The 12658-nt window shown below is 38.1% G+C and overlaps 2 protein-coding genes across 2 annotated transcripts in view; both read right to left on the bottom strand.

Moving 5' to 3' along the window:
• TDRD12 (tudor domain containing 12) overlaps positions 1-5795 on the bottom strand; it is a 35854-nt gene extending 30059 nt beyond the window's left edge. Inside the window, exons 1-5 of the mRNA XM_085303767.1 lie at positions 5673-5795; positions 4103-4155; positions 3034-3195; positions 2570-2706; positions 993-1112 (exon numbers count right to left, since the gene is read on the bottom strand). Coding sequence (XP_085159893.1) covers positions 993-1112; positions 2570-2706; positions 3034-3195; positions 4103-4126 — 443 coding nt within the window. The 5' untranslated portion in view covers positions 4127-4155; positions 5673-5795. The remainder of the gene's footprint in view (positions 1-992; positions 1113-2569; positions 2707-3033; positions 3196-4102; positions 4156-5672) is intronic.
• Positions 5796-7878: 2083 nt separating this feature from the next.
• On the bottom strand, positions 7879-12655 carry NUDT19 (nudix hydrolase 19). The gene is made up of 3 exons (XM_085303768.1): positions 11963-12655; positions 10286-10493; positions 7879-9206 (listed from the first exon to the last, which is right to left on the bottom strand). The coding sequence occupies exons 1-3, from the start codon at positions 12653-12655 to the stop codon at positions 8980-8982; spliced, it is 1128 nt and encodes a 375-aa protein (XP_085159894.1). The 3' UTR covers positions 7879-8979.
• Between the last annotated feature and the right edge of the window lie 3 nt (positions 12656-12658).

Here is a 12658-nt window from a genome sequence, read left to right on the forward strand (position 1 = left end):
CCACCAACCCTCCCCCATCCCCACGTGGAGAGGCAGATTTATGGAAAAGAAAGCTATCTAAAAACAATGCTGCAGACCTTCAGTTCGGCTAAACRTAAAATTACCACAAAAAAAAAATACTGAAAGTAAGCAGTACACATGCAAGAAACCGCATAAACAGATGAACTAGTAAAGAAAGTATGTGCTAGATATTGAGAAACAGTTCAAGGGGTGGCAAAGGAAGGACAAGAACTGCTAGAAGCTTATCYAAGTTTTCTGAAGTGTCTAAATAAGTATCAAAAAATTAAAACAGATCAATGATAAAGTCCAAGTCATTAATGAAATAAACAACCTGTATAACACTCTTACTTAACTTACTGCAGTCAAATTAGAATAAGCAGACAACGTGAATTCTGAAACTGCAGACATCTACTTGCTTAGTCTAAAAGTAGTATTTTCACCAAGTCTGAGTCATGGTATCATGAAACTGGAATATAAGCTAGGAATGGGGGTGGGAGGTAGAGACACCATACTAACCACAAACTCTTTTTGACTCCATGTAGATGGGTTTTTGTTTGAAGGGAAGAATGCATCAAAAACATGAAGGAAGAAAATCTTCAACACARATAGAACTGTGAACATAACTTCCTACGTCTTTAGTAAGTGATTATTCTAACTACRGGAAAGATGGCAGATTTCCTCTCAGGCTTTTAGAAAATATCTAACATTTATAAAAAGTTCTGAATTACATAGGCCGTTCAAGCCAGAACTTGTTAAAGAAAATATCAAAATTAAGAGATCCTGGAAGCTTTCAATGGGGTACTGAGGAAACTTCAATTATTTAGTTTGAAAGTGCAGCTTGTTCTGTTCATGAACCAATTGCCTGAAATAAAGTTTCCCAAATCTGTTTTCTTATGTTCTTCCTAAAACAAATCTCTAAGAAAATTCTGCAACAAGGTTTCACATCTAAAACATTTATGACTATAGTACACTTACTTTTAAACTTTACTTACACTATTTTTGCAGTATCTTCACAAAAGTTGATATGCAAAGTCACTGGCTTTGTGCGATACAGTCCACACTGTTTTGCTCTATATGGAATTTGCATAAATGCTTCCACTGCAACTCGAATGCTTAAAAACAAAGCAGAAATAATAATACCATTTTACAGACCAAATTTTTCTCTCCACACATTATTGGTCCCTCATACACATCCTTCCATTATCCTGTACCTGATAATAGTTCTAGAATTTTGGCTCCTACTGGCAAACTTCCTGGAACCATTGTTTCATTTCTCTCTCCAAGAGAAGTGCTGTCAGGAGCAATTAGTGAATAGATTTGCTCTGGAAATTAATACACTTCCCATTTACTGGAAAGTTTTCTGATACTTATCTCCTACAATTCAGTCTTTTCATGATACTTAGCCCTCATGCTATTGTGCATGCAATCTGCCATTGCATATGCCATTTCTCAATTCTTACTTCTGATTGAGAAATCAGATTTGGTTAAGATCAACAAGTAAATTTAATTTAAATGTATCTACTTCGCTCCTTTGCGTTTTCACTTACTTTCCAAAAAAATGTGTAAAGCTGTCACTAAAATGTTCATTGATAAGTAATCATCCCTCACAGTCAGTTTGCTGAGAGGTTTTTAATAAACAGCAAAATACTATATAGAATATGTTAAGATTTGTATTTCAGATTTTTATTAAAAAGTGGTAAATTAACCAATAAATTTATTTCTATCAGAACATACTTCCTAATTCACAGCAGTATCAAGCTGCTCTTTGATAAACAGACATATAGTTAAAAAAAATCATTTAACTCGTAATATTTTTTTTAAAATAAGCTTTCTTCATTCTGCTAAATTACTTCAAGAGTTTAATATTAACATTTAATAAAATGTTATTTTTAAACATAGCTCAAAGCTGCGTATTTTAAACAAGGGAACTGTATCTGAATCTGAGAATTGAAACAGGCTTGCTTGTTTGCTCTATTTCAAGATTTTAGAAACAGTAGGTTTCATACCGGTTTTGTTCAGAATTAGAAAAAAAAAAAGGGGGAAAATTCACCTTTTCACACCATGTAAAGTCAGACTGTCAGCTCTTAATAAAGTAAACAAGCTAATACATTGAATTTTAAAACAGTAACAACAAAAACAAAAACTACTACCATGTGTAGGTATCAAAGATATTCAGCAACTGAAATCTTGCTTCTGTATGTTTTGCCAGTGATCTTAACTGGTTATTTTTAATCTTGGTAGAATATAATCTCTTAATAAGGAAGATAAATATTATTTAAATAATGTTAATTGGCAACTGTACATTTCAGACATAACAAATTGTCATTTTTTCAGTTTCTCTCTTTTTTTTCTTTTATTAAAGAAAGATCTGCAATAGAAAAGATTTTTAAAACACAGAACAAAGACTAGTTTGCATCCACACTGGCAAAGGTCCATCATATACCTAGCAGTCTTTCACACACACAACCCACACCTTAATTAAACCAAAGCCTTGTGACAGCTAACCTTTGTGTGCATTAATTAACAAATATGTTACAGTGACAGTCTCAAAGAGAAAACTAACACTTACTCATTTGATTTAACGGAAATATATTTGGCATAATCCACAAGAAAACATTCTGTTAGATAATGATCTGTACAGGACATGATTGACTTAATAACTGCTCTACACCAGCATTTCAGTTCCTTGCTAAAAACCACACAAATCTGAAAGAAAAAACAAAGACAGTAACTTCTTCTAAACAGAGCTTGTTATACTGATGGCTTTTTTCAGAGGCAAGAATGTAGTATTTATTATACAGACCTCAATTTTCTTTCTATCTGCAAGCATTACAGTTTAAGTAGCTATGAAGTTTACAYTGAAGTACATATAATATACATGGATGCCATTCTCTACCTTACTACACACCAATATTCAAAGAAGGTTAACGCATAGCTAGGATACTTTACTCCCAAACCAACAGAAATGCCACTTCTTTCTCTGTACATAATGCAATTTCTCTCTCTGTGTACATAATAGAGTAATGATTTTACCTGGCCTTCTTCTAACGTTAGTGGTTTTATTTCATCTGCATCTTGATAAGATTTGTCATAAAACTGATTCATTTCAGCATTCAGGTTTTTATATTCTTTTTCGTTGACTACATAAGGCCCACATCCTTTTACAGTAACCCAAAAGCAACCTGGATCTTCAATCTAATTAAAAAGTGAAACACAGGGAAGGAAAAAGAAAAAAAAAAAAAAAAAAAAAAAAAAAAAAAAAAAAAAAAAAAAAAAAAAAAAAAAAAAAAAAGAAGAAGACGACAGATTAAAACAAATAGTATTATCTCTCACTAAAACGGTGAGATGTTGTTAAGGACATCTGAGCAGTAAAAGCTAAAGTAAGACTTAAAGACAGATACCTTAAAAATTATGGCAACTGACACTTCACATACAGAATGTTAACAAGAAAAACGTATTTCTGCCTCAGATCACTAGTTCACTAAATGATTTCCCACCTCGGAAGTTTCTTTAGCATTTCAGTTAAGAAAACACGTGCATTATAAAAGGTAATAATGTTATTTTAAAAATTGCTTAGATTGAACGTTGTAAGTAAAGTGCAAACACAAAGCTTTGTAATTTCACAGTCTTCAAGAACTATGAAAAAAAAAAAGAATTCCATAGATGGACTTTTCTTCATTCTTGGAAAACCTAAAAGACATGCTTCTTTAAAATGTGGCCATAGGTTTCTGCGCAGGCTTTGTAAACATTTATATCACAGTATTTCAGATAATCTGGATCCCCACTGTTCCAGGGCAACAACTTTTTCCGAAATGTTTTACGGAATTCAAGAGAAACTAGTACTATATCATGTTTAAGATTATATAACACATCTTCCATTTTAGGTTTCAGTAGTGTCCCTACTGATCTCTTTTGAAATGAAATCAGGATAAACACCTAAGAGAAATGAGAAAACATACACACGAGGGGTCAAATACAGGTTGTGTAACAAATGTCTGCTGAATGGCAATACAGAGGCATCATCTTATTTCTAAATTTGTCTTCCATAGAGCTTCACTGAAGCAAATAGCAATTCTTTCAACATTTAAAATTATCAGTATACCTCTAATATCAAGACTTCCATCATTCTCAGCTACTGAGTCTTCTTTAACACTGCTGTTAAAAAAAAAAAAGAAAAAATTTAATTAACCATTTTTAAAGCTGCCATTAGTTTTGAAGCATATCCGAGGAGTGTACATACACAGCAGGCACAAAGATTTTGGCTGCTTTTGAAAGGGTTATTAATGGTGGCAGGTAATGTGTGTTTAAAACACGTTCAAGGGTTTAAACCTGCCTTCTTGATAAGGCACTATTTTGAAGCCTAGTTAAGACTCACCATTCACATTCACATACAACCACATCCATTTTCAGTACATCAGAACACACTATTATCTTCAGTCTATTTTCAGTATATAKGCCATTGTCTCACATTTGAAGGTCAACAGAAATATTACAGTTGAAAACAGCATTGCAACAATCTAGGTACCTGACTAAATGAACAGAAACACCACAGAGGAATGCTTGTATCACTAAAAAACACAATGGAGTTGCAACCTTAGAAAACGATTTTAACACAAGGGAAATCTTACTGACATCTCACATTATCAAAGTGGAATGCAAATCGCTTTAGCTTGTAGATAATACATTATTCCATTGTAATTCCTAGGTACATTATGTTAGGATACAGACAGCAGATTCATACATCACACCTTCATCGATATAATGTTTAGCCTACTGCTCACAAGAATTTACCCTAAAAGCAGGTGCCCAACAAAACATTCTGGGAGAGGAAAGTCAAGACATTGGGCATCCACTTCTAAAGCTAGTGTTGAACAAGTTAGTGCTGAATCAAAAGCAGTACCTCTGGCCCTGTGGTTGTATTAGCAACATGCTTTGCTGAGATGGTGCTAATTACTCCAAGTTCAACGCTACAACAGAACAGCCAAGCTTATTTCGGAAGCTGTACCTAGTAATATACCACAGAAGTGTCCCAACAAGATCTCTAGCACTGCACTGTAATACAGTCTACAAAGATACATATTCCTTCCTCAGGCACCTAAGGATGCTTTAATTTCAAAAATTACATGAGATGCAAACAACTTCCCTTCATCCATCTGAGAAGGGCAAAACCAGTAATAAAAAAAAGGCATTACAGATGAAGTATACCCACAGAAAAGACTTGCTCTCCTAACCTAATTCTAGTAATCATACATATCCATTAAAGTACTAAGAAGTAAATGAAAATAGGAATGTCTGCATAAACCCCAGGGCAATACCAACATCATGAAGGATATTTAATTCAGAAAGAAGGAAGAACTGACAAACCTTCTCACTCTAAACCACTGCCTTGTGGCAAGCATATGGGAGGAGGCAAAAAGGATGCCTAACTACGTAACAACCTACCTCTGGTATAAACACTTCCRGAAAGGGAACTAGTTGCCCTTCTCAGCCACTCTCCCTCCTCCCAACTCATCCTGTCTAACAGAGTTCTCAAAAAATGTAAGTGAAGAAGACCAAAGAAGATAAAGGAAAAGACTGCTAAGAAACTTTTTTCCCCAGTTTATTCCTCCCATCTCCATAGCTTTCTTCACATCTTGCACTATATTCCTCCTCAGAGGAGCAAAACCTCTAACCTTAATCACCAGCCGCATTATGGCCACAAGCGCTTAGTCGAACACCGAGGCCGACACCCTGGCACTCTCCTCAGAAGCTTCCAGAAGCAGCTAACGAGGCAACGTGTCATCAGCTAACTTTCCCGCGCGCGGCATTAACTAAAGTGCGCAAGCGCAGCTCCGCCCAGTGCGCACGCGTATAGAGGGAGCGCGCCGCCGACTGCGGCTATTGCGCATGCGCTGCGGGCGAGGGCGGAGCGGTTAAAAGCGGCGGGAGGCGAGCGCGAGCGCTTTGCGGACTGTGTGGGCGTTGCGCTGTGGCGAGTGGGCTGTCGGTGAAAGCCCTCCCGTTCTCCTGCCCCTGCCCCAGGCTGGGAGGGGCGCCGGCGTCCCGCCGGACTGAGGGGCGAGGCGGAGCAGCTGGAAAGCAGCGCCGGGCCCGCGCCGGGCGGCGGTCGCTGCGGCACGGCCTCCTGGAGGACCCGCGCTCTGAGGCGGAGTGTGCTCCTAAAAACTTAGTGAAATCAGGCAGGTAGGGAGAAAGCAGGTGTTGCTTGTTCACTGAAGTGCAACTGTACACCTTAAAAAAAAAAAAAGAAAAAAAGAAAAGAAAAATCCTCAGCTGAAAACAGCTTGTTGGGAGTGCCTCACAATGTGCAGGTTTTAGAGAAAAGATTATTTCATTCCCACATCTCAAACTCTGTGATAAAACAGCTATCTAGTTGTTTGTTCATTCTGTTGTATTCTATCCCCGTTTGCATTTAGGCTTAATTTTTTTTTCAGCCTGACTTAGCTTTCTGTCTGCATTTACACAGACAGCACACCAGCCTAGGAGAAGGGGACAGAACACGCAGCTGGGAAGTAAAGACTGTTTTGTCAGCAGCCCTTACTTAGACTGGCTCAATGTTTTGCAACTTCAGCTTTAGTCATCAGTATTTTTTAACTTAGTGCTACAAAACACTTATTGTCTGTATATACCAAGACGTTCATGTTTCCATTTAACGATTGCCCTCATTTTCTGTGTAGACGTAGCATTTTTATTACCTTTTTTGTATTTTGATCTTCAAGCTCCCCCTAGTGGGTGGTGTTGGTTTTATTGGTGCAGAAAGAATGTATTTTAAGTTTCACGAAACAATCTAAAGGTGGAGAGGCAGACTATTAATTTAAAAAGTAGAAATTACAGATTTATTATTGTACTGTTTTTGACACACAGCACAAGCTAAATTAGAATTAAAGGCTAATACAGAAATAATTCAAAGCATGCTGGTTTGTAAAAAATTGCATAAGAAAATAACCTGTATTGAGGTTGCTGATTCATTTCTTCCCTAAAAAAATACTTTCTAATAGCCACTTTCTACCACATTAGTAAACTAGTAGAATATCCACAAAACATAACAATGACAGATCAGCAGGAAAATTCTGCAGTAAGTCTGAAAGATCGGATTGCAAAAGATAAAAGCAGTAGGAGATTACATAATTATTTTCCATTATCATTTGCCACTTACAGAGACTAAAGGATTTTTTTCTTTAAGCTTCTGTCTGCAGGAACAGAACTTAGCCATTGTTACTGCAGAATAGCAATTAAAAGTGCTTCTGCTAACTACCCTAAATTTTTTTTTTCTAGTTTCTATCTATCTACCATTCCCAGACTGACAGAATAGCATCCATTTACTGCATCACCAGCTCAAAGAGGAGTCTTTCATTCTACACAGAAAGTGCAAAACCAGAGCCCAACCAGTTCTTTATTGCTGCTGTATTTTTTTTTTTTTTAAGATTTGTGTATCTTTTCAATGTAACTTGTAGAACAGCCTAGAAATGACTCTGATGACTTTTTGTTCATTTATAATAATTTAAAGATCATGTTGAAGCCAAAATGTTTGTTACCACAGACCTCACAAACACAATTGTTAACGTGCCCTTCCTTTTCATCTTTCTGGTTCTACAGTGGCCAGTGTTAAGCTCTAGAAACTAAAATCATGCAAGACATTAATAGAGGGCGCTTTCTTTGCTTCCTCTGCTCTGTTTTTCTCATTTTGCTGTCTCCTTCATGTCCAGAAGAATTAGAATATTCTGAATGAGATTATAATCATAATACACTGTTACAATGAATCAGGAATATTTACCAGAGGTATAAACATTTCAATGGGGTCTGCAAGACCAAAAACAGTCTGAGCATTTTCAGATAAAAGAGAAAGATAATTGAAATGAATGCTGCAAACAGACTCAATTTAATGAAAATATTGTAGAAGTTTTAATTGAAATACAGAACACAAAGCTTTCTGCTCAGCTCTACTGGCTAATAAAAGTCATCATTGATTCTTCTTCCCCATGGAAGAGATCTCACATCACCACCTCACTTACTCCACTTGTAACACTGAAGAAACAAAACAGACCAAAAATCCTGGCACCAGCAAGCAGCAATGCTTCCTATGAAGTCTTCAAATCTCATAACAAAGATGCATTTAAGAAAATAGTACCTTGGAAACATCTGCTTACACATTTCAACATCCCACATGCTGCTTTGTAACTAACTCAAAAGTTCTATCTTTTTCAGAGCTGAACAATTTATTTTTTCTAATTTAAAATTGTCAATATCTTTTAAAGTAAGTGTGATAACAATAGAGAATGGCTGCACTCAATCTGATAGCTGACTTAGATTATGTCCAAATTACAAATTTCAAAAGGTAAAGTTTTGCATCACTACCATTAATAGAAACAATTTGGGTGTATCAAATATAAACATTAAGTTTAAAATCAAAATTAGAAGACAATCAGTAAATTTTAGCAAAGTTTACATATAAACATATGCATGGGCTTTCCCCAAAATGAGAGAGAGATTAGACTGGAAGACTTCAACAAAAATAGAATGAACACATTACACTTGTTCAACTGATAAGTCTGGGAAACATAGTAAAATAATTATTGAATTCAAAACATATTTATTCTGAACATATGTTCACTTAATTTTCAGTGAGAAAAGAACCGGTGTGACCCAAAGGACCACTGTTACATCATATTCCACATATTCCACTATCAGTATGTAAGTAGAATAAGGTGGTAATGGTTCAGTATGATTACCATCTAATTACTGTTAATCATATAATGAAGTTGATGGTTGTGTCGAATTTTCAGTAGTCACATGTATATCATAACTGGCATAACTGTGCAGTTTCAGAAAATCAAAGAATTAGATATACATAAATCTCAAACCTATATCCAAATGGAATGCTTTGGCAGGGCAGTAAATTACTTTAGTCTCTGACTAAAAGAAACACTAACAATGAATACAAATGTAATTAAATATATTTAATTTTAAACCAAATGCATGCTATAATCTGCTATTGTAATCTGAATTACTAGATTTTATCATCACTGGGTTCATATGTTTATATTTTGCTTGAATATTAACATAAACAGAAAGATCATTGATGTTTTTTATTACTATCCTGTGAAATATACTGCCTTCTTTCATTAGATCTTCAATCTTCTTATCTGTTGACAAGGTCATTTTCTTTTCCCCTGTATAATCTGGATCTTCTGGATATAACTCATCTCCTGTGAAAATAAAAACAAAGTTTTAGTTATACATTGCCCATCTTATTTTTCAGCCTTTTGACTGAACAATACTAGCAAGTTTTAAAACTTTTATCAGGACATGAAACTCAGTGGGAATAGATTTCACAATATAAATGTATATTGCCTCCGTACTTTTCCGTATTTAACAATATGGCCACAGTATCTGTCTGTCTAAAGTATCTGTTGGTGACACAACAGGGTACATTTTAGGTGTTGTAATAAATGTTCCCAGTGCTCTCACTAACTTATGAGTCTTATGAGATAGGAATTTATGTTACAGGGGAAAACAAGAGAAAGATTTTTCCAGATAGGTGAGGGTAACCTACAGTAGGACTAAGAATAGAAACTATTACTTCACTCTTTTGTTGAAGAAAAGAATGTGTTTTGCCATATAAATGTATGTGACTCTACATGAGAGCCAATGTAATAGTACAACACAGAAATTTTAGAGATAATTGTAACAATAAAAAAAAGAGAACAGGAGAAAGCAAAAAGAAAACTAATTGGGACAGGGACTTTAATTATTAAGACAAGAACAAAAATGTATACGATTCATGAAATGAAGGACGTAAGTAAGAGGAAAGGGGAAAAAAAAGAATGAGTCTTTAGATCATTACATCATCACTACAATTCTGAAAACTGATGCTGCACCTATGCTTATCTGCTTAATCTTTCAAAGTCAAGTGGACAACTGAAATCAATGAGAATTCTCATTAAAAAGGCCCAAATAGGAAGAACTCTGATATTGTGCAGATAAAAAAAAATGGAAATAACTTGAAATGACAAAGTTTCTTCATAACTTAAGGTATTAATGGCAACCATATGATAGCTGAAGTTTAATGAGATTATGATTAAGTGCAGAAATAACTATGCTTTCCATATGGTCCAGCAGCTTGTCTCTGACAGTGGCCAACATGAACTGTATCGGAAGAAAGACAAACAGCAGGAATAACTTGACTTCTAAGAATATTTTTCTTCTCACTTATAGTATGATTTATGCCATGTGGTATAAACCCCCAGCTTTTAATATATTTATGAACTTTCACTTAGTTTCTTACCTGGTAATAGCTGAATGTAGCCATCTGAAGCAGTTAAAGTCACTGACATCCAACGTTCACATCCTTCTAGAGCGCGTTCACAGCTGAACTGATGTAGCTCATGAAGTGAGGAAAAGTTGCACAACCTACACAATTCATAGAACTGAGGAGGAGCAAGCCATATTTCCTGAGATTTAAAGCGTTCAATRGCTTCTGCAGGTGATGACCACTGTAAGAGGGGAAAAAAAATTGAAATAATAATTTCATCAGCAAATACTGAAAGTATCAGTAACTTTAAAGTCCGTAGCACTAGCAAGGAAGCCTTCACAGAATAAGAATATGAAGCAGTCTAACTTTTCTGAATGCAATAAAAGCCACATATAATCTATGCCAAAATAAAAGCAAAAAAAAATGATTCAAAAAGCTTGAAAATGTAATTAAAAAAAATCTGTTACATTTCTTCCTATAAATAATCCTTCATTTTACATGGCATGCCACCTTTGGAACCTAAAATTCAATCTAGTTTTAAGAACTTGACTAAAAGTCTACTGAAAAAAAAAAAGAAAACCAAAACCTCAGTGAGAACTCAGTGAACAGAGGTTGCTACCAATGCTTCAACAATTAATTGAAGATTATCTCTAAACAGCTGCTTCCTATATACATTGTTTTCAGAGCAGACCTAAATACTCTACTTATCCTATTTAATAAACATGGAGTTCTTCTAGGTGTGTAAACTATTCCTAATCTTGATCTCATCTCATATGACGACCTGGATAACGTAAAACAGGTGAATAAACATGTACAGTAGATTTTGCCAATATTAACAAATAAAAAACTATTAACAAGCACAAGCACTTTGAAGGTAAGATATCAAGTGCTTTTAAATTTCTGTAAGCAAGATCGGTTAAATAAAGTACAGAAACATTAATGATACCAAAAACATTAGGTAAAATTTTACAGAACTGCTTGGTTTGTCACCAACTTTTAGCTTGCTTTCAAATTCTTTTCAGAAGCTTAAAAAAAAAGGTTTGTTTAAAGTCTGATGCATCTGACTGAATTGTTTTTAAAAAGATCCACCAGTCCTTACTCTGTTTTACCCTTTCTGACTAAAGATATCAAAAATCAATATAGCTTMATCATATTAGGTAAAATATTCCACCTAACCCTACAAGAGATCAAAATTATTAGCTACTCTGGCAGCCCCAAAAGACTCAGGACATACCACGGAGCATTTCCAAGCGTACTGAATGCTGGAGGGCAGTAACAGCAGTGCCCCATTGATACCTCATGAACTGAGCGTGCAGGAGTCTTCCAGAAAAGTCGTCCACCTTCCAAACAGCGTAATTCAAGGTGTAAACGGTATGGAGGCCGAACAGGTCCTCCAGCATAAAGCTTTCTGTGCCATAACCTTCCAAAAACTCATCCTCTTCTACCAGATATTCCAGCAGCACATTTGATTAAATATTGACTATAAACAGAAATGTACGCAAGGGCAGGACTATCAGGAAGAGGCGCGCTCATTCCCATTGCTCCCACGTAAAGGGAGAGTTATTAGGACGTCCAGAGTTCTGGGTAGCTCTTTGATCGCCTTGTCACCTGCCGTGCAAGTGGGAGAAGGAGGGTGAACAGGGGGCTGCGTGGGGCGGAAGGAATTCGCCCGCTGCTTGCTGCCGCTCGGACAGCGGCAGGMGCTCCCACCTGGAAGGCTGTCACCTCCCGGTCGTCCTGCGAGGTGCACGGCGGCCGCGCCTCCAGGCAGCACAGGTAGAAGGCAGTGTCGTAGCGCCGGCCGCCGCGGCCAGCCCTGCCGACGGGGGTGAGCCAGTTGCTCCATTCCTGCAGCGCCCAGATGTTGGGGACGCAGCCCAGGTGGCGGCAGAGCTGCAGGAAGCAGGCCGGGTCCTCCTGCACGCGGCGCCGCCAGCGGCCCAGCTCCGCGGCGGGCGGCAGGCGCTCCCCGCGCAGCGGCCGCGCCGGCCCGCGCCCCGCCGCCGGCCCGCGCCCCGGCACCACCAGCAGCACCCCGGCCTCCTCGAAGGTCTCCCTGATGGCGCAGATGCGGAAGGCGACTTCCCCCGGCAGCGGCGAGCCCAGCCGCTCCCGGAGGCTGGCGAAGAGCGGCGCCCGGCTGCCGCCCGGAGGCGGCGGCTTCACGAGGCCCAGCCCACAGTGCGGCGCGGCGGGCAGCAGCCCCAGCCACTCAGCCGAGAAATCCGCCGCCTCCACCAGGCCTCCCGGGAAGACGTGCGCGCTGGGCAGGAAGCCGCTGCGGGAGCTGCGCTGCAGCAGCAGCAGCTCGTAGTCATAGGGGCCGAGCGAGGAGCGCGCCGGCGCGCCCGCCGCCAGCAGCAGCGTCGCCGCTTCCCTCCAGTGCCGCAGCCGCGAGCTCATCTT

This window comes from Rhea americana, unplaced genomic scaffold, assembly GCF_003343005.1.
Source record: "Rhea americana isolate MKP2758 unplaced genomic scaffold, rheAme1 scaffold_20, whole genome shotgun sequence".
NCBI lineage: Eukaryota > Metazoa > Chordata > Aves > Rheiformes > Rheidae > Rhea > Rhea americana.